The following is a 26,025-nucleotide window of genomic DNA, read 5'->3' on the forward strand; positions in this document are numbered from 1 at the left end:
AGCCGTAAGAGTGGGTCTCCTCCAAAGGTAAGAGTTACATTACCGCACCTTCCTGTGTTGAGGAGGAGCCAGGAAGATGGTTTGGGATCGAAAGGCTCTCAGATCACAGCAACGGTGAGTCGAGGGATTGAAGGCTGCCCTGATAACGTGGTTCCTTCTCAAGAGCCTGTGATCCGTCAATTCGCAGTTGGTAGAAGGCCGGGGGGGGGGGAGAAAGAAAAGAGTAGTGCCACACAAGAAGACTCACAACATAACTTGGTCCAGGGCTCTTGCTCACACAGAACTGTCGTTTTTGAGAACATCAAAAATTCTCAGCCCATCAGCAGGCACATAGGGATCACCATGTACATAGCATTTAAAATGCGTGGCAAAGGCCAGGAGCTTGTCCATGTGTGTTTTTTTTGGGGGGGGGGTGTCAGTTCTACCCCATACTGCTTCAATTTATCCCAATTTGTGCAAGTATTTTTGTCCCTTTAGTTTCACTTTGGCTTTTTAAAAAAACAATTCCTGGCTCTTTTGTACCCCCTTTTACCCCAACCTTTTTCTGGAAGCTGATTCCAAGCCTGCTTTTTCCTAAGCGTGTACTGTTTCTGTCGGCTTTCTTTGTCCCACACCCACCTCCAGCCCACTTTTCCAGGATTGGACTCTCGCTGAGAGCAGGGAAAGGCCAAGCCAAAGGCAAATGAATCACTGTTTCAGACGTCCATACCCTAACAAAAAGTTTTGTGGAAGCGGCATTTTTATTTGAAAATCCACCTTTTTTTTTTTTTGCTAACATACATTTCAACATTTTAAACAAAAATAGAATCTGCGGAGACAAATGCAGCAAGTTATGCTTAAAGTTCATGTACAGAATTGCTTTCATGCCTTCGACTTACCCTTCTTAAGGCCCCGTTTCGCCACCCCAAAAACCGGAATGATGTATTTACAACGGAAGCGCCGGTCAACAGCGCCGCTTCTAATCCTGCAGAAAAATCTAGGGGGATACCTACACATTTGAGAGAGCACTGGTAAGGACTTCCTGCACCGTGTCCCCCACCCTAATTCAGGGATCGTGCTCTTCAAGATGCCTACTTCCCTTTTGAGACTTTAATGATCAATTTTGAGAAAGTACATGATCAATGGCATGGCCCTAGCCAAATGAAGGAAAGAAGACCTTCGATCACCCCCCCTCCAACAATACCTCAAAATTTTTTATTTTTGTTTGTACAGCGAAGAAGGAAAGTCTTCAGAGCGAAAGCAATTCCTCACATTCATTTTTGGAAAGGCCGTTATGTCAAGTGTAAGATAATCACATGCCAAGCACAAAGCAAGGAAAAGTTCGCTCCTGAAGCCGCCGCCACCTGGCCGAGCAATCCCGCGCTCCTCCAAGATGGCGGTCAGCTGTTCCCCCCCCTTGCCCAAAATCCGTAGCGGAACCAACAGTTTATTATGATGACACCTCTGATTCCCAGGGAGGTTCCACGATCGATATTTGCTGACCCTGGGAACGTGCTCTGTGCGACTGGGTGTGTTTCGGTGGGTGAGGATGCGCTCCGAATCGTTCTTGTGAATAGAAAGAGGGGGAATCCTAGGAGGAGACATACTGTATACATCCACAGACACGTTTTTCTCCACAAAAGAGGCTTTGTGATAACATTGTTACTTAAATCAATAACCATAAATAAATACAAATAATACATAAAGGAATGTCTATGCAAAACAGAATATATAATTCTTTTTTTTTGTAAAGTTAAACTTTTCATTATTGAGTCTAATATTGAGGATGACTGAAGAGGAAAAGCTGTAGAATTAAGAGTTTAGGATTTGATCCCCTAGAGAAAAGTCACTGGAGTTAAGGGTTAAAAGGGTGCTCAGCTCTTTGTCCCAAACAACAGCTCCAAGGGCACGTTTTTATCCGTCTTAGCGGAATAAGACGCTTCTTTTGTGTGTGTACGTGTGTGCGTTCTTGATTGTGGTTATTAAAAGAGGTGGCGAGAAAGCTTACCGACACGTTAAGTCACCAGAGGGGAGAAAGAAAAGAAATAAAACAAGATCCTACACCAAAAACTGTGGCAATTCTTGGCTTTATACTCGGTGCGGCAGGGGACCAAGGCTTCCCCGGAGTGGTGCCCCCCGCCACGCTTGTGGGGCCTTTTGTGATTTTTTTTTTTTACCAGATCAGTCTAACGGAAGAGGAGAGCTTAAAAGACATCGGTATGGATGCGGCTGGAAGGAAGGGTCGGCTGCTGAGCACGAGGGTCTTTCTGGAACTCTTCTCACCCCTTCCGTCTGGCACGGTTACATGAACTGTATCTAAAGAGACAAGACAACATGAACGTTATCTCTCTGCATGAAACAAACTTCTCCTTGCCCTTCCCGCGGTGATCGTTTTGGAGCTGGCTCCGCCTCCTGCGGCAGCCATTTTGCAGCATCCGTTTTGTTGCTGCGCCCACCCACGCAGTGTCAGAATTCCAAAGGTGCCCACAGGCTCAAAAAGGGTGGGGACCCCTGCCCTCTGAAGAGGAGGAGGTTTTTATATGCCAATTTTCTCCGCCACTTAAGGAAGAATCAAACCAGCTTACAATCACCGTCCCTTCCCCTCCCCACAACAGACACCCTGTGAGGTAGGTGGGGCTGAGAGAGCTGTGACTAGCCCGAGGTCACCCAGCTGGCTTCATGTGCAGGAGCGGGGAAACTAACCCGGTTCACCGGATTAGCAACCGCCGCTCACGCAGAGGAGTGGGGGAATCAAACCAGGTTCTCCAGATCAGAGTCCGCCGCCCCAAACCACCGCTCTTAACCACTACACCACACTGGCTCTCTATGATGTAGCAACATCGCCACAGTCTCAGTACAAGGAAGACGAACCCCCTGACCCCGCCCCATTCAATCGACTGTGGGTTTTTTATTCCAGATTCTTGAGTGTGGTTAGTCGAAGGCGGCCAACCTCACAGCACCAAGCCCTCTCCCCTTGCAACTTGACACCGGTAGCGGAAGTCCAATCTCACAGCTGAACATACCTATGTAATGCATACAAAAAGCTCTTATAGTGAGTCAAATTATCAGTCCTCCCCCCTTTCCGCACGGTATGGTTCAGAACAGCAGCAACAGGGTCCCGCAGAGGGCTTTTCCAGTCCTGTTTCCTGAGATCCTTCTAGCTGGGAGACAGAACCTGTGGCCTCACGAAAGCAAACGCACACGTTCCACGACAGAGCTGAAGCCGCTATGCTCTGGCTGGGACTCAGGCAAAGGGGCAGGAATGAACGACGCAGCTGCACCCCGAGCTTGCCAGCTCTGCGTATGTTCTGCATACTGGGCTCGGTGGCGGGGCCTATGGAGATGCTCTTCTGCAGAACGTGTGGTTCAGAGGGTTGGGATTTTTGGAGGGACTGGGAGAAAAAGTGTCAGGACTCCTGAAAGGTCTGAGGGGAAAGGAATAATAGATCTCAGAGCAGGAGAAACAAAGGTCTCTACTGTGATGTAACGGTTCAGAAAGTTGCATTGGTAAAGGGGCAGGGACTGTGGCCTACACTATATACTCCCTACTGTGTCGTTTCTACATCAGGTCATGTTTATATTTAAATACTTATGAAGAAGAAGAGTTGGTTTTCATATGCTGACTTTCTCTTACCACTTAAGGCAGAATCAAACCGGCTTACAATCGTCTTCCTTTCCCCTCCCCACAACAGACAACCTGTGAGGTAGGTGGGGCTGAGAGAGCTCTAAAAGAGCTGTGACTAGCCCAGGGTCACCCAGCAGGCTTCATGTGGAGGAGTGGGGAATCGAACCCGGTTCTCCAGATCAGAGTCCACCTCTCTTAACCACTATACCACACTGGCTCTCACCATGCTGTAATGGTTCAGAAAGCTGCATTGGTCAGGGACTGTGGCCTATGCTACAAGCACACTGTAAGTCAGGGTTGCCAGGTCCCTTTGTCACCAAAGGGAAGTTTTTGGGGTGGAGCCTAAGGAGGGCGGGGTTTGTAGAGGGGAGGGACTTCAAGCATACTATAGAGTCCGATTGCCAAAGCGGCCATTTTCACCAGGGGAACTGATCTGTCGGCTGGAGGTCAGTTGACATAGCAGGAGATCTCCAGCTACCACCTGGAGGTTGGCAACCCTTAACTAAGTATGGCCCGACTGTGTCACTTCTAACCCAGGTAATGTGTTATATTTAAATGCTTAAGCTCTGTTTTAGATTTCTGCTTGTTTGCAGATTTCTACAATCCAAACCCTGTTGCGCCGTTCACTGGATGACCCATCCTGTTGATTGTATTTGACTTACATGACCTAATCTGCCTTGAGTCTCAATGAGAAAAGCATACTATAAATAAATAAATACATTTAAAAAGTACCCCCCTCATGCTGTTTGGGAGGGGGATCCCCGTCCCCCAGGAATAGCACTTCAGGGAAAACAGTGGGCTGCAATTGGGGCGGGGGGGATTTCCATTCTGGGAGTACCTTCTCAGGAACCAACTCTTTGATTTACAAGTCCATTCCTCCACCCACCCACCCAAAAATCTCTGAACGGAGTTTCTGACAAGAAGGTTTCCAGATTTGTTTCCCTTCCACCGTTAAACGTCTTACATGAACCAAAAAAAGTTCTCAGGACTCATTTATTGTTGTGAACATACCTCAATCAGGATGGAGTGAACTGAAGTTACATTACTGGAAATAATTAGTAGAATCTTGAATGTAATTCATAGTAGAAACATAATCCAGTAATTAATAAGTAACACCATGACTATTTAGTCAAACTATCTGACAAACCATTTCCATACACGGATGAATATAAATATTGTGGTGATCTGTATTACCTTATTACACATTTTATTATATATTGTCTATATTTGTATTTAGCCTCGTATTTTTTATCTTTCGTCCAGCAGTAATATGTTCATTATTATATGTTTACTACGTTATCTTTAAAGGAGACTTTGGCTTGTGTCCTTTTATATCTTTTGTAGCAATCTCAGTGTCTATTATAATTTGTACATGTTTTGGTTTTTATTTTATAATATAATATAAAAATATAACAAAAAGTTCTCAGGACTCTACTCAATCTGCTGCATCCTATACCATGATTTTGAAGTCAAACCGCATGCAAGTAGAACAGGTTGTAACATTCTAATGCCAAAATGAATATGGTAAAGACCGAAGTGGAAGACATACAAGGCAGCCGTGCCCTTCGCAGCCACCTTGTATGGCAGTTCAAGCGCCCAGCGCCCCCGGAGTCGGCTTGCAATACCTAAGTTGTTTTTTACAAGAAATCCTGGAGAGAGACCTCTGCAAAGGGATCCTGTCCGGAAGCGCTGTGAGGCCTCTGGGTGGATGGGCTGGAAGCGGCAGACAGCTGGGAGAGAAGATGGCCGAGAGGGAAAGAGAGAAAAAGAAGGCCTCAGAATGACAGAAACATGAAAGGCGGAAGATGCAGTGACAGGGAGGAGGGACTTCAGAAAGGTAAGTTGGGACTGGTTAAAAGGGGAGGGGGGAAGAAACGAGAGAAGGCGGTTACACAGCATGCACCGCCGAGACCCTGCCCCGAATGGTATATGACAGATGCAGAAGTTAGAGCTATATCCATGGCACGAGTGAGCACCTGTTTAAAAACGGGGGGGGGGGGAGAAAGAAACCCAACCTCAGAACCAAAAGCTAGATACCTGAGGTTGGGTGGGAAAGATAAAATAATATAGTAGATAAATATATATATTTTATTTTAAGGCGCTAAATCGGGATTAAAAACATTAATAATGATAAAACATGGCACAATGGTGTGTGGTTCAAGTCTATCGGCCTTACGAGATGCCATTGTGCCAGGTTTTAACATTTTTAATGTTTCTAATTCTGATTTAGCGCCTTAAAATAAAAATTTAAAAATTCTCTACTGTATATTCATTAATTTATTGCGGTCAATAGACCAAAACCAATTTAAAATTCAGGTATTATTTTATCTTTTCCACCCAACCGAGTGAGCACCTGGCCAATAGCCAGCACCGGCACTTTAAGCCAGCGGCGTGGCAGATCCTCCCTGTATGTAAGCGAGAGACAGATCCCGATTTGAGACACGACAGGGCGCAGATCGGCTGACAGAAGCCAGGTCTGAAGTTAGCTTTCAATCATCCAGCCCTTTCGTTGAAAGATCAGCACTACTTGCATTCCATGCGCAGCTGAACTCTGGCCGCTGGGTGCCCCGGGCGCTCGTGGGCACTTGGGTGGCAGGGAGGGAGGGGCCTGGCTGTGGCACAGAGTCCTTCCCGAGGCCTTGCTGGTCTCCCCTGCAGCGGGCTAGGAGGAAATCCATCCCAGGGAAAAAGAATGCACAGTAGAGCTGCACAGTAGCTCATGCCCACATGCACAGTAGAGCTGCACACGGCTACTGCCAACTCTGCTTGCCAAATGCTTGGCCACAACTGCATTCTGCTTTGGCTAGCCGGGTAAGCTACCCCACCCCTCTTTTTAACTTTCTACAGCGATTTTTGCTCTTGTGGCTTTGTTGGGCTTTGTCAATTATCTTCGTTTAGACAGCCTCAAGAGTCATATAGTTCTGAGGCACTACATCAAGAGCTGGGGAGCTATAAGGTCTAGGCCCCAAAGAGCTGCACCCCCTCAAAAAAAAAACCCCATCACTGTGCCTTCTTTCCTGAACAGAAAAGTTGTTTTTGAGTCCAAGGAGAGTTCAGTTACCATGACAATAACATGGGGAGGGGACCACAACAGGGAGCATTTTCACATCTTAATGACACCTAAGGTGACCATTTTTGGATCCAAGATGTTCCCCATTCCCTTGCCTCCCCACCATCCTCAAAGATTTCAGCTGATTGCTGGAAACACTCCCAGATGGGAAGACATCTGTTCTTCCATTCTGGCATCGCACCTGCCTCCAGGAAGCCCAAGTGGCAATTCTTGTAACACAGACACATTCCACAGGTGAACAAGCTGGGCAGCAGGTAATAATTTATTGCGGTCACAGACCAGAAAATATCAAGGTGCAGATTCTATGCTACACGTCTAACAGCCTAAAACCTTATGTTTTCAAAAATTACTAGCAAAATAGTTAAAATTCTATATAAACCAATATAAATTAATAATAAAGCGTAGACTCACTCATCTGTTAAACATGAACCCAATGGACAAATTCATGATAAAATGGCAACCTTTCTATGATCATTACTCACGCGCCATGAATACTTATTAAAAATAAGAAGTTTAGTGAATTACTCCAAAAATTATTGAACGAGAGTTTATAACAATGGTTATATGCTTAAAACGACTGACGTTATTTTGACCTGACAATTGTTAAGACTGTGTAATGCTCAGAAGTAGAAATAGATTTGATCTTTCCCCCTTTATTAAGTTCTGTTTTCCTTATATTAAAAATAATAATGATAACAAAAAAGCGTAGATCTGTAGTTAATATGATTCTTTATCATTACCAGCAACCATTTTCGTGCTTCGAACTTTGATCACATAAGCACAAAATTTGGCCACTTGCCTCAAAATAATGGGATCTTCATCAATTTATAGCTGCAGGTTATTTGGTCAACCCACATAACCCAACTGCCGCTTGACTGCGTGCGTATTTTCAGTCCTCCATCATTAGCTGGAACTAAGGGACTTGCTTTGTGAGGAGCAAACTGTCCCTGTCACGTCTTAGGACGAATTCTCGAGATACGGCTGCCATGCGGAGGCTTGCCCAAAATTACCTCCCTGGAGTCAGCAGTCCGCGCCAGCAGACAGCATGCATTAGCCCGCACTGCTAAATTATTGGGTTACATACCTGACAACAGCTGGGAAAATACAGATGGGCCACATGGCAAGAGTCTACCTAAGCAGCAAGGCAGTACACAGGAAGGTCGCCATGTAGAGGCCTTTTCATGGAAGGCAATATTATGCGACGTGGTCCTTAAGGCTGCCCCAGCATGGAGGCTCCTGGTTACTGTAGTGGCTTGACGTTCTGAACTGCTTAAGCCACCAGTAAAGATCTCCTTCCTACCCGTTAGTTCCTCAAAACAGCATACAGCTCACTGGAGCCCAAGCAACAAAAACAACAAGGGAGGAGAGGAAAAAAGCAGCAAACCAGAGTTAAAACACCTTTCTCTGCCAGTAGCTGCAGAACCCCCACCACCAGCAAACTAGAGTTAAAATACCACTCTCTGCCGGTAGCTGCAGAGTGTTAGCAACAAGGGAGAAACCCCCCCCCCAGCAAACTAGAGTTAAAACCCCACTCTCTGCCCATCGTTGTAGAGTGTTAGTAACAAGGGACAACCCCCCACCCCAGCAAACTACAGTTAGAAAACTACTCACTACTGGTAGCTGCAGGGTGTAAGAACCATTTATCTCAAAGGATTCTTTATGCAAGGAATCTCATTCACAGGTTGGCTCAAACGAGTACGAGAAACCACAGACTGAAGATGATCTAGCATGGCACGCTTTGAGATGAGTAAGCAAGAAACTATAAATCGTGCCGATGAAGTGATGGAGAAAGCAGGGGGAAGGGGGGCTATGAATGGCCTCTTTCACCTTCTCGGCAGTGGACGGAAGTCAAGGCTCACCCACGCATGTTAGTTTTTCGACAGGCCCGGTTCATGTCACGCAGCAAGCGTTTCGCACCCGAGCAGCTTAGCTAGTGCAAGATCTGCCAACACCAACAGGTCACCCCACACACACACAAAGGAGACCCTCAGAACCCTGCAGCGGGATGCCAAGATCACAATGCATCTAGCATGAAGGACCAGGAGGCAGGCAGAAGGCCAGAACGCTGCCACGACTCGCGACAGCTGACGGGCGGCCACAACAGGCCTTTGTTCCCTTCCCCAGGAAGGCTCATTAATTTGCCAACAGAGAAACCAGACCCAGCTTAAAAAGGATCGACAACTCACTCGATCCAGCAGCCGACTCCCTTAAGGCCGCACTTTTGATACGTGTGGTTACCAGAGGAAACCTGCTTCTTTGCCCATTAGGTATACAGTTGGGGTCCTTCACCAAAAAAAAAAAAAAAAAGCAGGCGAGGCAAGATCTGGGATCATTTCACTTAGGAATGCGAGCAGGCACAGGGAGAAATGCAGGCACGGCAGAAATCCCTGCCTTTGAAAAGCTAGCTGTCAGGGGTAAAATTCTACCCTGATGTACTATTACTTTTTTAACTAAGAAAGAAAAAAACCCACTACAAATTAGAAACTCTATAAAATGAAAACAAAATGACCACACGTATAATAAGTTCCCATTTATGCAACATCTGTAACCCTAAAATGTGTATTAAGTGGTATTTTTGATATGGTCCCATACTACATAAGGTATGATTATTTCGCCATTGATTACATTTCTGAAGTGTTGACGGGACATTGTTACGATATTTGATATGCACTTTGGGAATATTTGTGTTTGTCGCATGAACATATGTACATATTACATTTATGTACGGTTATTCTGTTCACATTCTGTAGAGGCCTCAACTTTGTCGTTTCTCTTTCTTAATTCTCTTTCTTTTTTAAACATAAGGAGCACCCAATCACGCTGCCGCCATCCAGCATTCTGAAGTGTCCTGGTTCTCAGGATCACCCTTACCATGTGCTGCTTCTGAACATCTTAAAATTCACATCTTTTGCTACCCTGCAAGCTGAAGGAGGCTTGACATATGCCAGCAAAGGAGGGAAAACTGTGCCACACCTTTGGCAAAGTGATATTCTGCAGATTCGAAAAACCTAGTTGAGTGGCCGAAAATTGACTTTTAAGTACTCATGGCTGTGGCAGACTTTCAACAATTAAACCATCTACCATTCTGGGCTGTCCACTATTCTGGACAGTTTAAAATTCCAGTTACGACGACAGGAATGGCAAGACAGGAACCACAGCCCACCGCTGAAAAGGAGGACACGAAGGGAGGCTTCGTACGGGCAGGCAGCACACGTTGCCGAAGAAAGCAGCCAAAGAAGGGCAGCAACTGTGAGACAGAACAGGCCGGACCCAAAGAACTTCCATTCTACAACAGTCCCAACCTAAAGATGGAGCACCTGGAACGAGCAAGCAACTTTATACCAGAATCAACCCTCTGAGCCTTCTTGCAGGCAAGCTCAGGGCCAGTTTGAAAAGGAGAAAATCCCCAGCGCAAGAAACGTGACAATCACACACGCATCTTTTTTTGTGAGGCATGCATGCAGTGAGGATCGATGGGCTGTACACACATGCAAGCAGTGATCAATGGGCTCCCAGCACACGCACGCAAGCAGCTGCATGCTCTCCGTTTTTCACTGCCTCCATGCAAGCCACTGACACCTGGTACACGGAAGTGCTATTTGGGGGTGGCAGAGCTGGAGAAGTCCTTTGAAAAGTTAGCCTCCTCCCCCGAACTCTCTTATATGGCTTATCTCCCCAACAACTCCCTTCTAAAGAATCACAGAATTGGAAGGGGCCATACAGGCCATCTAGTCCAACCCCCAGCTCAATACAGGCTCAGTGTAAAGCATCCCTGATAGGTGTCCGTTCAGCCGCTGCTTGAAGACTGCCAGTGAGGGGGGAGCTCACCACCTCCCTAAGCAGCCAATTCCACTGCTGAACAACTCTTATCATAAATTCCCCCCCCAATATCCAGCCTGTATTTATACCCATTATTGAGAGTCCTATCCTCTGCTGCCAACAGGAACAGCTCCCTGCATTCCTCTAAGTGACAGCCCTTCAAATACTTAAAGGCAGCAATCATGTTCCCCCCTCAACCTCCTCTTCTTCAGACTGATAAAGGTGTAGAACTTACCTGCTTAAACAGTTTGTTACTAGGAGGCTGCCCTTACGCTGATTGTTTTCAGATATCGGGAACGACCAGATATTTTATGCTCCCCAGTTTTCTCTGCCCATCTTTAGACTGCAAAGGTTTATCTGCTGTTTCCCCCTGCGTTTCCTCCGCCCACGCCTGAAACCGTATCAGCACCTCTTCCAAGCTTCCTTCAACACAGCTTCTTTCTGGACCACCCTCACCTCCTTTGCTTCTGGATTCGTCCTCCTCCATTCCATCCCTGCTGGCCTTTCCATGCCTCTCTCTGCCCCAGAGTTTGCTAGCCCTCCAGCTGGCTGTCACTCAACAGAGGCAACACACATTGAATACATGAATACATGCATCAGACCCTTAATCCATCAAAGTCAGTATTGTCTGCTCAGACCAGCAGCGGCTCTCCAGGGTCTCAGGCAGGGGTCTTTCACATCACCTACTTGCCTAGTCCCTTTAACTGCAGATGCCGGGGATTGAACCTGGGACCTTCTGTATGCCAAGCAGATGCTCTACCACTGAGCCACAACCCCTCCCCATGATTCATGTAATGCTTCAGGCATTCACACTACGCTTGTCAAGAGCCCATTTGCAGCTGAGGACTTTCTAGAACGGTCCCACACTCACCTGGGCTCCTGATACAGAACCAAAAGGATTTGGAGGTCTCATGACAGGTTGGCTGTATATTAAGGTTGGCTGTGTCATTACTGGTACTCCTCCCATTTGGGATGGCTGAAATCCAGAACAGAATTAAATTAGACACCGGTATTTCAAAGCACAGAGAGGCAAGACCAAGAATCTTAGTAGTCCTAAACACACAAAAGGCCTGTGTCGTCTATTTAGATAGCAGTTCTGCAGAGCACCTCCGCAGAGCAAAGAACATCAGAAACAGGCTCCACATTTAAGGCCACCTGCAAAAATGGTTCTTTTGAAAGAACAGCAACATTCTGACTCCCTCTCCCAAAACTGTCTGGGTCCTGCATAAACTTTCCCCAGATGTACTTCTTCATTCTCCCCCATTGGCTAGTGAGACCACAGTTCATTGTTTCTTTGAAGTCACATCTGACTTATGGGCCTGAACAGGAGAAGACTGAGAGGAGATATGATCACCATCTTCAAGTACTTGAAGAACTGTCACACAGAGGATGGTACCAAGTTGTTTTCTGTTGCCCCAGAAGGTCAGACCAGAACCAGTGGGTTGAAATTAAATCAAAAGAGTTTCCGTCTAGACATTAGGAAGAATTTTCTAACAGGTAGAGCGGTTCCTCAGTGGAACAGGCTTCCTCGGGGGGTGGTGAGCTCTCCTTCCCTGGAGGTTTTTAAGCAGAGGCTAGATGGCCATCTGTCCGCAATGCTGATTCTATTACCTTAGGCAGATCATGAGAGGGACGGCATCTTGGCCATCTTCTGAGCATGGAATAGGGGTCACTAGGGGTGTGTGTGTGGGAAGTAGTTGTGAATCTCCTACATTGTGCAGGGGGTTGGACTAGATGCCCCTGGTGGACCCAACTCTATGATTCTATGACTCTGTAGGGTTTTCAAGGCAAGAGACCTTCAGAGGTGGTTTGCCATTGCCTGCCTCCACGTCACACCCCTGATATTCCTTGGAGGTCTCTCATCCAAATACTTGCCAGGGTTGAGGGGCTGAAACTGTGTGACTGGCCCAAGGTCACCCAGCAAGTTTCCATGGCAGAGTGGGGATTCAAACCTAGGTTTCCCAGATCCTAGTCTGACACCTTAATCTCTACACCATGCTGGCTCTTGCTATAGTTCAGAGTCCCCTATTTATCAAGGGAAGAACTGGGCCACTTAGACCATTCACACCAAGTTCCTCTGCTTTATTCATTCCAGTATCCGGTTAATACACTGCTATGCAGGAAGGTCTTAATTCCAAAACTCCTCTTTTGGTTCACGATAAAGTATTAACATATTTAACAATTAAATCATGCAGTATTAGAACAGCCAATGTAAAAGAAGGTAACAGCTTGTAATTTTGTTAAAAGCTAATTTTTTTAAAAAAGAAGCAACGCAGCGTCTGCAAAAACAGAGCAGGTAATTGACTTTCTTCTGAGCTGTCGACTGCAGAAGTTGCAAGCTACAGCAGAAAAGGGATTAGGTTTGACCTTCTTGGTACCCGTCACCCGGGGAACCAAGGCAACTGCTGATAATTACTTGCGGCCAGATGTAACTGGCATGCGGGCTCCTACAGGGATAGGGGGACCTGGAAGTATATGGGAGACCAAAGAGCCTTAAGCAAGATGTCAATGAACGATGGAACACTTGGCCACATTTGCAAGAACATCTACCATTAGCCAACTAGCGTGGTCTCCCTCTTATCTCTGTTCAATTAGTTTAATTCCCTCTCAATTGTGCAGCCATCCAACAGTGGCTTCCTAGCTTCAGTGCGCTCTTTCAAAACTGATTTGCCTACCGACAACCTCCACACATCTCTGCATTGAAGAGGATTCTGGGAAGGGTTCTAGAGTACACAGTGTTCATGTACAACCAGAGAAAAAAATGCACCCCTCCAATGGCTTCGGCGTAATGCCAGAATTTACTGACCATTCCGTAGCCGATCACTCCGGTTGGCGTTGTGGCAGGATAGGCCATTACAGGTGGGGCCTGATGGAGAAAAAAACCAGTGATAAGCTACACAGAAAAGGACTTCTCCCAGAACAGTCATGAATTGCCTTGACTCCCCGAGCCAGAAACTGACTCAGTAAATGAACCATGACTAGCATCCTATCACAAAGCCTACAGAACAGTCCTCGCAGGCAAGCCAACAGCGCTCCTCTAGTTAAACGCCAACTGCAAAGGTAAACCGAGGCGATACTGCAGATGGCGCCCAATTTGATCCAGAGAAGGACGCAGGCATGTCACAGTGCCCAAGGAAGCTCAACTGGCAATATGAACGTAAGCGCCTGAAACAGGTTAAGCTGGGGGACTTCCCAACAGTTAATTCAAGCGCAGTTAGCTCACTGGTTGCTGTTATCGAAAGCAGAAAGGAATGCCCCGCTTACTGCCTTCGGACATTCACCAAGGTCAGGAAGCAGATTGCTCAGCAGGTATACAGCTCACAGTGTATGCAAGAAGCTCTGGCTGTTTATGCTTGGTAATTAGCAGCGCGTTCCAGGCTGAAGTGCCCTGCATATTTTTTTGAGTTCTTCACGCTGAACCATCATTCCAGACGTCACTGCAAAGCCGGCGCATACCTGCTTCGCATTTCTTAAGAGCCCCTTTAACGCGACCTTTTGTATTTGCTCTGCCCCTGCATTGAAGCATCCACTCAAGGAAGCATGCAGAATCCCAGCCTCGGCTTAGCTATGCAAATAAAGGAACAAAGGAGCAGGTGAGTGGGGTGTGTGGAATTTGTTTGACTTTGTCCTCTGGCATCAGGACAGTGAATAGTCATTTTAAAGGTCAGATTTAAAAAATCAGAATTGAGCGAGGAGCAGAATCGACCCTGCATAAGTGGCCTCTGTGTTTTAAGGAAAAGAGCGGGTGATAAATAAAAATAGGTACAATCCTCACAACTTCCAGCCTCACCCTTCAAAGTCAAGAACATAATCACTAATAGCTACAGGTAAGGGGCTGAGTTGGGGTTATGTGCTTATTCTTCACTAAGCATGATTTAGAAGAAGAGGAAGAGTTGGTTTTTATATGCCGACTTTCTCTACCTTTTTAGGAGAATCAAACCAGCTTACGATCTCGTTCCCTTCCTCTCCCCACAACTGACACCCTGTGAGGTAGGTAGGGCTGAGAGAGCTCAGAGAGAACTGTGACTAGCCCAAGGTCACCCAGCTGGCTTCATGTGTCAGAGTGGGGAAACCAGCCCCGTTCACCAGATTAAAAGTTTGCTGCTCATGGGGAGGAGGGGAGAATCAAACCCAGTTTGATTCCATGTTAAGAGTCAGCCACTCTTAACCACTACACCATGATTTAAAGTACTTAACGCCTTCTCCTCCACAGCAGTAATGCTGGAAATCCGCCATTTTATATCTAATTCTCTAATGAAGGAATATGTCCTCTCAAAAAGTTGACTCCCTCTTGTATCCTTGCTGTTTTTGTGCTATTGAGTCACAGCTGACTTATGGTGACCCCATAGGGTTTTCAAGGCAAGAGACGTTCGGAGGTGGTTTGTGATTGCTTGCCTTTGCGTCATGACTCTGGTGTTCCTTGGACGTTGCCCATCCAAATACTAACCAGGGCCAACCTTGCTCAGCTTCCCAGATCTGAAGAGATCAGGTTAGCCTGAGATTATCCAGCTCAGGACATCCTATCTATGTCAGTATCCTACTGCACAACTAATACAAAGCAGGAGAATCCCTACGAAGTACAAAAGTGCAGAGAAAGATACAATTGGGTGTCTTACTGGGAGTCTCTAGCATGCAGGCAGACATAGAAGAGCATGACCTACAGCAGCAATTTTCTATGAGAATAACCTCTGAAAACAAAGCTGGGAGCGGGGGGACGGAACCAGACAGCTTTTAAAACCAGACAAAAAGATGCTTTCTGTGAACTCTGATGTCTACCGCACAACGGAATCCATCTTCTTGTGGGCCACCACGGTTAATGAGATGATATAGCGATTAGTATCCACACAGCTAAAGCAAACTATTGTGCATACATATGGAGAAACATATGCTGAGCTGTTGGCTTTCAAGTGCTCAAGGCTTTGGATTTTCCCCACAATGAAAAGAGCACAGGGAAAGACCAATAGTCACACAAGAGAGGCTGGCCGTTAGGGAAATACGTGAGTATAATAAGAGCACAAGAATTAAATCCCTCAGATTTGCTACGAAGTCATCTGCTATACTCATGGGTAAACCAGGTGGGGAATATGTATCTCGCACATGCGAGGATAATTGATTTTAAAAGGCCAGTTACAGCCAGTCAAAGAATTCACCTTACCTTTGGAGTACATCAAAAAAAACCTTTACAGTTACATTCTTTAGCTCTTATTATATTAACACTTCTGGGAAATTGGGTTGATTTTATCATTGTTGCCTTTTGAAGGGGCCATCGTTCTGACCACCGTTATCCCCTTTTTTTGCACTGAAATGAGAGATGGTCTCCTTTTAAGAAAAAAAGTCCCAAAGTCACAACCAACTCTTTGGGAGTGAAACTGAAGGACGGGGATTCTTCACTCCGTGTTTGTATTTTGGGATATATTGGTCTCTCCCTATTTGAAAAAAAATCATGTCTCTCAACAGTGGATCGAGTGCGAGGTTGATCAGAAGCCTGTGAGGTTTCATGCAGTTATTCACACATACACACACACAAATAAATGCCTTTAATCTGATTTATTCACCAAATGCAATTTTTGTTTGTTTGTTTAAAGGCAGTATGGTACAGACACACAGCTCTCCAGCAGCAAATGACAGAGTTCAAAGCGAGAAAAAAAATCTCAGTGTTTGTCCATGCCATCATTGAATCAAGAGGCCTGCGGGACACCCCGAGACTCGGATACGCTAGAAGCGGCTCAAGGTTTCCATCATGCCCAAAGATCTGAATGTAAGGGAGGAAAAATGTGGAGTAGCAGGAGGATTATGAGATTCTGCTGCACCAATAGTGGTTAATCGCATGCCAATCTGATTGCAAAAAAAAAGAAAAAAAAAGAGAGGCCGCGAGTTTCGTACACTTACGTATTGTGGAAAATGCATGCCATTCTGTTTTCCCCCCGGAAAAACAATTACATAATGCAATAACACTGGATTAGAAATGAGCACTTAAAACAGAATACACACAGAGCATTTTAGTCACAAGAGCATTTTTATCATCGACCCTGAAATACAGATTCTTGTAATGCCAAGCCATTTCAGTGAAACATCCAGTCAAGGGCCCCGGCAAGGTTGACGCCCCCCCCCCCCCGCAAATACAGCTTCTGGATTCTCGCATGTTTTCGGACTGTTTTGTGTACTGGTCTTCCAAAAGAGTATTATTTTGGAGAGTACTGGAATCCTCTAAATCAGGGATCCCCAACCTCTTCGAGCCCGCAGGCACACCTGGAATTCTGAGACAGGATGGCGGGCGCAGTCATCTTACAAGAAAATCTACACCGAGACACAGTTATTGTATTGGTGACTGAACTACAGCTTTCAAGCACATTAACGAACAAACAAAACAAAAAGCACACCATGCCAGGCAGGCATCATTATCCCTCCCACACAAGTCCTGAGCAAGACAGCAATGGTTCACACACAAAAAGGCCTCTTTTTCAACTAACAAGCCATACCTCAACATGTTTTTTTTGTTTAAAAGAATTATAAACCCATTGACTCGCCACTAAAAACTGTCAAGACAGTTTACAGCTGTCATTAACGTACAGCCCAAAACAAGTTTAAGGAGTGGTCAGAAAGCAGTTATCTCCCCCTTTTGGTTCAGATTCTATTCTCCAGCATAGTTTAGATAAAAGGATGGAAAGATCTGGTTTTGGGGGGGGGGTGTTAGATGCTTGGGCTACAAATAAGGTGTCTCAAAAAAGTTGCCTCTAGGCAGAGTTGCAACAACTGGCAAAGATCACATTTTAATGAGAACCACGAATGAGGAAGAAACCAAAACTGATACTCAGCTATTTCTATGGCCGTGACTCAGTGGTAGAGCCTCTGCTTGGCATGCAGAAGGCCCCAGGTTCAATCCCCGGCATCTCCAGATAAAGGGACCAGGCAAGTAGGTGATATGAAAGACCCCTGCCTGAGACCCTGGAGAGCTGCTGCCTGGTCTGAGTAGACAATACTGACTTTGATGGACCAAGGGTCTGATTCAGTATAAGGCAGCTTCATGTGTTCATTCAAGTAGTGGATTTAGCCCAAATCCTAGCATGGCCAAGAAACTTACCAGTTAATACTGGGCAAGTCACTCTCTTTCAGCCTAACCTCCCTCACAGAGCTCTCGTGGACACAACACACCAAGCCGCCTGGTGTGCCAGGTTCAAATCTTGTCTACTCTGACTGGCAGTGGCTCTTTGGAGTTTCAGGTGGAGGTATTTCATGTCGCCTACTGCCTGGTCTTTGAACTGGGGATGCCAGGGACTGAACCCGGGACTTTCTGCATGGCAAGCAGATACTCTACCACTGAGCCATGGCCCCTCCCCCTGAGCCATGGCCCCTCCCCTACATGACAGCCCTCCTTCGTGCTACCTGTTGAATTCTTTGGAGGAATGGTGGGCTAAAAGATTAAAATGGATTAGACCTCTCGGGGCGGGGGGGAAGAGTGTGTGTGAAAACACAGCTTGATTCTCTTGCTATTCTGCACCCAATAGCTCCAAATAGGCAAAAAAAAGCGGGTGCTTTTATTTTGAGTCGAGCCGACTCGCTTTCTCTTGCCCCTCCCGTTTCCCCCTTTTTTACCTTTCCCTTTTAAACCACCGGAGTGGCTGCAAGAGGGTTGATCCTGATCTGGTGGCATAGCCATGAGAAAACCAGGATCCAAATCACCTGGGGAAACGTACTGGTCCGCCATCTTCTTTTGGCGGGAAAAAGTCCTTTCCCCGATACTATTCTAAATAGATAGAATACTTAGGAACTTAGTTATAGGTAGAACAAATAAGTATTAAGGTAGTATTAAGATAGAAGTAAGAAAAAAGGCTAGTAGATGGTTTCCTAAAACTAACTAGCTGAGAGCTGCAAAAGGACTGCTTTCCCGTTGCGAGGCAGGAAACAAAACTGAGGAGGGGGGTGTTTCCCCTAAGGAGAAAGGAAGTTGAAGTTTGTTTCTGCCTCCCAAAGCAAGTGAAAGAAAATGCCCATTTTAAAGATGCCCTCCTCCTTCAGAGCGAGAAATTAGTGGAGGATACACCACCCTCTTACATTTTCCAAGCACACCAACCCAGGGCCTAAACTCTGGGAAGCAGCCTCAACCAATTTAAGGCAGTGGTGGAGCAACATGCTTCAACTGAGCTCTTGGATTTCTCATCTTAACACAGGACTGACTCCTTTATGCAGGTCCAACTTGCATGCAGCGGCCAATATATCCACAATAAAGACACAATCTAAACAAAACTCCTTCATTATTTTGGATTCCAACAGTATCTCACAGACTCTTAACTTCCTCTGAAAGACTGTGATGGCTTCCTACACTTTCACGATAGCTGCCGTCGCACCTCTGCAACCGTGACTGTGGCTTACCATTGTCGGCGCATTCCATGCTGTCGTCGGCGCAACTTTGGGCTGCCAGTTGGTGCCTCCCGTCAGCCTCTTCTCTCCCGGCTGGGTCCAATTTACATCACTTTGAATAAGAAGAGGAAGAAGAGTTGGTTTTTATATGCCGACTTTCTCTACCACTTAAGGGAGACTCAACCCGCTTTACAATCACCTTCCCTTCCCCTCCCCACAACAGACACCCTGTGAGGTAGGTGGGGCTGAGAGAGCTCTAACAGAGCTGTAACTTGCCCAAAGTCACCCAGCTGGCTTTGTGTGTAGGAGTGGGGAAACAAATCCAGTTCACCAGATTAGCCTCCGCCACTCATGTGGAGGCGTGGGGAATCAGACCCGGTTCTCCAGATCAAACTCCCCCGCTGTGAGCTCTTGACCCATCGAACCAGAAATCACCACAGAGACAATCAGATTCCAAGCAGATGGCTTTACTGGTCAAATAGGCAATACAGTGCATTGAGGATAAGATGACAGCTATGAGTTGTCTTGCCCGTTATGTGGAAATATAAGGCAGAGAAACGGCGGGAGATTACAAAGCATAAACAGAGCATTATTTCCCAGGAGTGGCGTTCCCAGGCTTTGGTATGTGAAGCCGTCCTTGAAGTCTGGACGGTTCAGCAGAGAAACGAAAGGAAACATCTAAACCGAGATAACAGCCTGACATCCTGCTCCCCTTAAGGCCCTCTCCCATCCGGCAAGGGGGCTGGTCTGTCTGGGTAGGTATTGTGAAAGGCGTTGACGAGTTTGGGGGCGGAGACATCCCGTGCGCGAACCCATTCGTCATAGGCAGGGGGGAAGTGTTTCCAGCGGATCAGGTATTGCAAGGCCCCGTGGTGTATGCGGGAATCGAGGATTTTGGAGACTTCGAAATGTTCTTCCCCCCCCACCATTATGGGCTGTTCAGGAGGCGGCTCCGGGTGCCATTGTGGGGAAGCAATATGGGGCTTTAGAAGGCTGATATGGAAAACGGGTTGTACACGCCTCAGAGTTTTGGGGAGAGACAGTTCCACTGTGACAGGATTTATGAGGCGGATGATGGAAAATGGGCCAATGTATTTAGCATTGAGCTTATGGCATGGACGGGTGGAGCGCAGGTTCTTGGTGGAAAGGTATACCAAGTTACCCACTTGCAGGTCCCTACCGGGGGAACGATGCTTGTCGGCCTGCGCCTTGTATTTGCACTTGGCTCGGTCTAGGTTGCTAACCAGCCAGGGCCATGTTGTACGGAGGGTGTGTGCCCAAGAGGCAATGTCGGCATCCCCCTCCCCCTCTAAACCTTCTATTGGGGTGATAGGACCGAAGTCCTGTCCATACACCGCATAAAACGGGCTGAAACCTGTGGACTGATGTACAGCATTATTGTAGGCATATTCTGCAAAAGGCAACAGTTCCACCCAGTCATCTTGGTGGTAATTGACATAACAACGCAAATAGCATTCAAGTACAGCATTGACACGTTCGGTTTGACCATCCGTTTGGGGATGGTATGCACTAGACAACCCTGCTCCACCCCCACCAATTTGAGAAAAGCTTTCCAAAACTTAGCCACGAAACTACTTCCGCGGTCGCAGATTATCTTGCGTGGAAACGAATGTAGTCTAAAGACATGTGACACGAAGAGGCGGGCCAATTTCTGAGCGGAGGGGATCCCCGCACATGGAACCAAATGTATTTGCTTAGAAAATAAGTCAGTGATAACCCATAACACAGTTTTTCCCCCGCTGAGAGGGAGATCCGTCATAAAATCCATAGCAATCACTTCCCAGGGTTTGCTGGGTATTTCAAGTGGTTGCAGTAGTCCTGGGGGCTTGCCTTGAGATCGTTTGACTGTGGCGCAAACAGGACAGCTGCGAATAAAAGAGTCAATGTCAGAACGCATTCCCCCCCACCAAAATTGTCTGCGCAACAGGTGAAGGGTCTTTAAGAACCCAAAGTGTCCAGCTGTTTTTACTCCATGAGCCAAGTGTAAGACGTCTTTTCGGAGCGCTTTCGGCACATACAATTTTGAGTCTTTGTACCAAGAGCCTCCTTGTTCGATTACACCAGGAGGCAGGGTTTGATCAGAGTGTTCCATAAGGCATTGTTCCCGAAGGGAATTTAAGAAAGATTAGGAGACGGGAACCCCTCCCCCGTTTACGGTGGCAGTAGGAGCAGTTATGGGGGTTGACGAGGGGGAAGCGCTTACGTGCGGTGGTGTGCAGACTGCAGGCGGCTGGGCGGCCGGTTGTGTTGGAGGAGCTGGAGCGCCGGTCATCGTGAGCTTCCGTTGTGGGGGCAGCTGGGCGGCCGGTAGGGCTGGAGGAGCTTGCGCGCCGGCTACTGTGTGCATCCGCTGGGGCAGCGTCTGGGATCGAGTTTGTACAGCCAGTACGGGTAGGGCTTCTCTTTGCGCGGGCGTAAATAAAGAGTCTGTTGGCCGATCGAGTTTCGTCGGGTATTGAGGCAACCGGGAGAGAGCATCTGTGAGAACGTTTTGTTTTCCTGGGACATGCTTCAGGACAAAACGAAACTGAGCAAAGAATTCCGCCCAACGCTGTTGTTTCGCGGATAACTTATGGGTTCCTGTGAGGGCGGCTAGATTCTTGTGATCGGTCCAAACTTCGAAGGGGACTTTAGACCCTTCCAGGAATTGTCGCCATAGAGTAAGTGCATGGTGAACGGCTGAGGCTTCTTTCTCCCAAATGGGCCAGTTCAATTGGGAGTGCGCAAATTTCTTTGAGAAGTAAGTGCAGGGGTGAAGGAGACCATCTGGTCCTCTTTGGAGCAGGGCCCCTCCCATAGCTACGTCGGAGGCATCGACTTGAACAATGAACATTCGATTTGGGTCTGGGTGCCGTAGCACAGGTTCCGATGTGAAAAGGCGTTTGAGGGCTACGAAGGCGGTCTGGCATTGATCAGTCCACAGTATCTTAGCGGAGGGTAATGTAGCAGAGCTTCCTTTACCCTTGGTTTTCAGAAGGTCGGTGATGGGCAGCGCTATTTGGGCGAAGTTAGGGATAAATCCGCGGTAGAAATTAGCAAAGCCCAGAAACTGTTGTACTTGCTTGCGGTTGGAGGGAGGAGTCCAATCGAGGACGGATTGGACCTTGGCCGGGTCCATGCTAAGGCCATGGTGGGAGATTATATATCCCAAGAAAGTTATTTTGCTCTGGTGAAATTCGCATTTAGCCAGCTTCGCAAAGAGTTGGTGATTGCGCAGGCGGTGCAGAACTTCTCGGACCAAAGTGACGTGCTCGTCCATGGTTTTTGAATAAATAAGAATGTCATCCAAATAAACTACCACCCCGCGGTACAGTAAATCATGGAGGATTTCCTTGATGAGTTGCATGAAGACCCCCGGGGCACCTTTCAACCCGAAGGGCATCACAAGGAATTCAAACATTCCAAAACAGCTAGAGAAGGCAGTGAGGGGTTCGTCCCCCTCGCGGATACGGACGCGGTAGTAGGCTTCTACTAGGTCCAATTTGGAGAATATACGTCCCTCTTGCAGTTGTCCCAAAATATCTGAAATTAGCGGTATAGGATAGGCGTTGGCTTGAGTAACTGCATTGAGTTTTCAGAAGTCAATGCAGAGACGTAGGTCGCCCTCCTTTTTTCGGACGAAAAACGCGGGGGCTGAGTTGGGAGCATTCGACGGGCGAATGAACCCTCTGGCAAGGTTTTTGTCCAGAACGTCCCGTAGTACAGTGCGCTCGGAAGTGCTCATAGGGTAGATCTTACTCTTGGTTAATGTGCAGTCTTTCACCACTTCAATTGCACAGTCAGTGGCCCGGTGGGGGGGTAAGGCATCACATTCTTTAATGTTAAAGACATCCACAAAGTCCTGGTATACATCAGGTAGGGACGGCGGTGATGGGACATCGGAGATTAATGCCGGAGCGGGTGGAGACAGCACCGCAACTTGCTGTTGGTGCTGGTCGCATTTGGGGTTGGCAAAGGAGATAGTGTTCGTCTCCCAGTCTATACTGGGACTATGACCTTTAATCCAGTTAATTCCCAGGACCACTTCAAATCGGATAGGGGCTATGGTAAAGTCTATTTGCTCCCAGTGGGAGCCAATTCCCATCGCCACCCCTATAGTGCGATGATCAACTGGGCCCCCCTTGAAATGGCTTCCATCCATTTGGGCAAATTGGACGGGGGCTGGTAAAGCCTCGGACTTGACTTTGAGTGCTGCAAATATGGCCTCATTGATGAGAGTGCGACCGCAACCGGAGTCAATGAGTGCCTTAACGGGTAGTTGGGGACCACCTTCATAGTGTTGTAAAACTGCGTCCACATAAACGGTGGTTTCCACTTCCTTTACTTTAGTGGGAGCTTTCAGTTTAGCAGGAGAATCTGCAGAGGTCTGTGGAGACGCTCCACTCACCACAGACCGGAGCCGTTTTTTGACAAATCAAGGGGGGAATCCAGGTTTAAAGCTGGAGAATTCCATGGGTTCTCTTTGTCAGAAGAAGGAATGTTGTCCCCCAATGGGGCATTTGTAATCCGGAACCCGGCAGGGTCATTCGATGTAGGAAGGATAGATGAGTCCTCAACGTGAAGTGCAGAGGGTGTGGGTCTTCCCGCGCTGCGCTGCGGGTGGCCGCGGTGCCTCTGCGTTGAGGTCGTCCTCTAGCTCGGGCTGCCATGCTGGAACGAAAGGGTTCAGGGCGATGTGGGCAGACTGCTGCAAAGTGGCCCAGTTCCCCACAAGTGAGGCAAGCACCTCTTTGAAATCGGGTTTCGCGATCCTGGGGTGGACGCGCGGGTTTCCATGGATTGGGGGGGGCGGTGCCTTAGGCTGGGGCTTTTGGACGCTTTTCTCCTTGTTTCTTTGGCGGACAAGGGAAATAAAGCGCCGGCGGCTTTCCACCTCTTTGGCTAATAGGATCCAATCCTCGAGGGTGTCAGGATCACCCCGCATATACGACCAGTTCAGAATGTCAGGGTGTAAGGCTTCCCTGAAATGGTGAATTAAGGTGGCTTCGGGCCAGCCCACAATTTTGCTTGCTAGTCTTTGAAATTCATCGGCAAACTCTCGAACTGGAGTAGAGCCCTGTCTTAGTTGTAGAAGCTCCGCTTTGGCTCGTTCCCCCAGAAAGGGGTCCTCAAACCTCCTCCGTAAGGCAGTCATGAAATTGTTGAGGGAACGGATAGAGCGGGATCGGGTGTCGAACTGGAGGACCATCCAGTCGGCTGCTTTACCTGTCAAAAGGGAAGCCACATAGCGAACTCGGCTGTCCTCTGTAGGGAAGAACTGTCCTTGTTCTCGCATATAGCTGTCCACCTGATGCAAGAAACAGGGCAGGGTTTCGAGAGATCCATCGTAAGTAGTTTTCAACTTGAGTTGTTTCCAAGGACCAGGCATGGGTTGGCCCGGCTGCACGGGTGCCCTGGGTGCAGGTAAAACGGGATCTCCGGGAGCCGGAGGTTGAACAGGCACATTAGCGGGTGGCTGGGCTGGCACTCCCTGAACCGGTACTGTGGCTCCCTGTGGAACGGGTTGTGCCGGGGTTGTCAGGGCCTGCTGTAACTGCCTGTTGTCCTGAAGCAAGCGTTCCATTAGCTCCTGGAGTTGATCAACACGGCCAGATAGCTCTCGATTCTGAGCTCGTAACAGGTGAACGTCCTCACCCGGGCCACCTGTACAATGAGGTTTGCTTGTCCTAAAACTTGTGGCCCATTGAGAACTGTCCCCATACAAATCCTCTTCCTCAGACTCCTCAGAGTCTTGGCGTCGTTCCGCGAGGCGGCGTGCTCGTTGGGTCGTGCGCGACGGGGCAAATGCCGGGGAAAAAGACAGACCCAATGGAGGACCGCTCCTTCCGGAGTCTTTGGGGCGGCCACCTGTCCGCGCCCGATCCGCAGCCAACTGCAGTTCTTTATCCCTTGCGGCTTGAGCCTCGGCTTCCGCCTTAGCCGCTTCAGCAGCTTCCCTATCCGCGAGTACTTTTGCGCTTTCAAGTCTCAGAGCGGCAGCTGCGGTAATGTGCGGTAAAAGTTCCGTTTCCAGGAGCGTGAGTAGGGGGTCGGGATCCCCACCTAGCAATGGTTGCACTCGGACCGTGACCGCGGGTGCATCGGCCCCGAACGTCGAGGCCAACCGTTGAGCCAAGGTGGCTATCGTGGTATCCTTTGTACAATCCGCAAAGAGGAGGGCCGTCTGGATAGCGACCCTCTTGGCTTCAGCTTGACAGTCAGCTGCATTGGGTACCAAAGAAAAATCTGCCGGTGCGGCTCCCGCCATGGTACCTTTCCCCAAGGCGACAGGACGCGTTAGAGCCATGGATGAGAGAGTCTCACGGGCAATAAGCTTATCCAATAAATCGGTTAGTATTTGTAAGTCCTCAGTTGCCAGCCGGGCATCATCCAGCAACTGATCAAAATCCTGGAGGTCTAAACGAGCATTAGCATCCTCCGACGTTAACATCCAGAGAACCCTCACCAGAGATTGCCACTGTGTCTGGACCAATCCACTCAAGCGGCAAACCTCTGAATTAGTTCTAAAGAGTTCAGCTACTATGTCCTGTAGAAGGGTAGGATCCTCAGATGAGGACTCCAGGGTTCCAAGAAGCAGTAGTCATGGTTCACTCGGAGAGCGCCCTCCTAGCTCCCATCCGAGTGGCAGGCGAACCCTCCGGGGCTCCAGCCTGACTAAAGAATCGATGAAGAAGAGTAGGGATAGCTGTCATAATGCTAGCTCTTGACCCATCGAACCAGAAATCACCACAGAGACAATCAGATTCCAAGCAGATGGCTTTACTGGTCAAATAGGCAATACAGTGCATTGAGGATAAGATGACAGCTATGAGTTGTCTTGCCCGTTATGTGGAAATATAAGGCAGAGAAACGGCGGGAGATTACAAAGCATAAACAGAGCATTATTTCCCAGGAGTGGCGTTCCCAGGCTTTGGTATGTGAAGCCGTCCTTGAAGTCTGGACGGTTCAGCAGAGAAACGAAAGGAAACATCTAAACCGAGATAACAGCCTGACACTCGCTCCTAACCATCGCTCTTAACCACTACACTGACTCAATAAAGGTTCAAAAACGTTACCACTCAGGAGTTCTTTGCGAGCTGCCTTTCTTTGAGCCGTGGTTTAAAAAAAACGGGCATGCGGTTTAGGAAAAGATCACAATGAGGCTGGGGCCGAG

The 26,025-nt window shown here is 47.8% G+C and overlaps 1 protein-coding gene across 3 annotated transcripts in view; it reads right to left on the reverse strand.

Annotated features, from left to right (window-relative positions):
- Positions 1-2,164: 2,164 nt before the first annotated feature.
- The window catches only part of PICALM (phosphatidylinositol binding clathrin assembly protein), a 91,580-nt gene continuing 67,719 nt past the window's right edge, over positions 2,165-26,025 (reverse strand). The window contains exons 18-22 of one of the 3 annotated variants that reach the window (XM_056858078.1): positions 18,864-18,963; positions 16,383-16,406; positions 13,300-13,359; positions 11,365-11,469; positions 2,165-2,295 (exon numbers count right to left, since the gene is read on the reverse strand). In XM_056858078.1, coding sequence (XP_056714056.1) covers positions 2,281-2,295; positions 11,365-11,469; positions 13,300-13,359; positions 16,383-16,406; positions 18,864-18,963 — 304 coding nt within the window. In that variant the 3' untranslated portion in view covers positions 2,165-2,280. Of the gene's footprint in view, positions 2,296-5,241; positions 5,335-11,364; positions 11,470-13,299; positions 13,360-16,382; positions 16,407-18,863; positions 18,964-26,025 lie in introns of those variants that run through there. The other 2 variants (XM_056858075.1, XM_056858076.1) reach the window with 2 other exon arrangements.

Source organism: Euleptes europaea, chromosome 12 (assembly GCF_029931775.1).
Source record: "Euleptes europaea isolate rEulEur1 chromosome 12, rEulEur1.hap1, whole genome shotgun sequence".
In the NCBI taxonomy this organism is placed as follows: Eukaryota; Metazoa; Chordata; class Lepidosauria; order Squamata; family Sphaerodactylidae; genus Euleptes; species Euleptes europaea.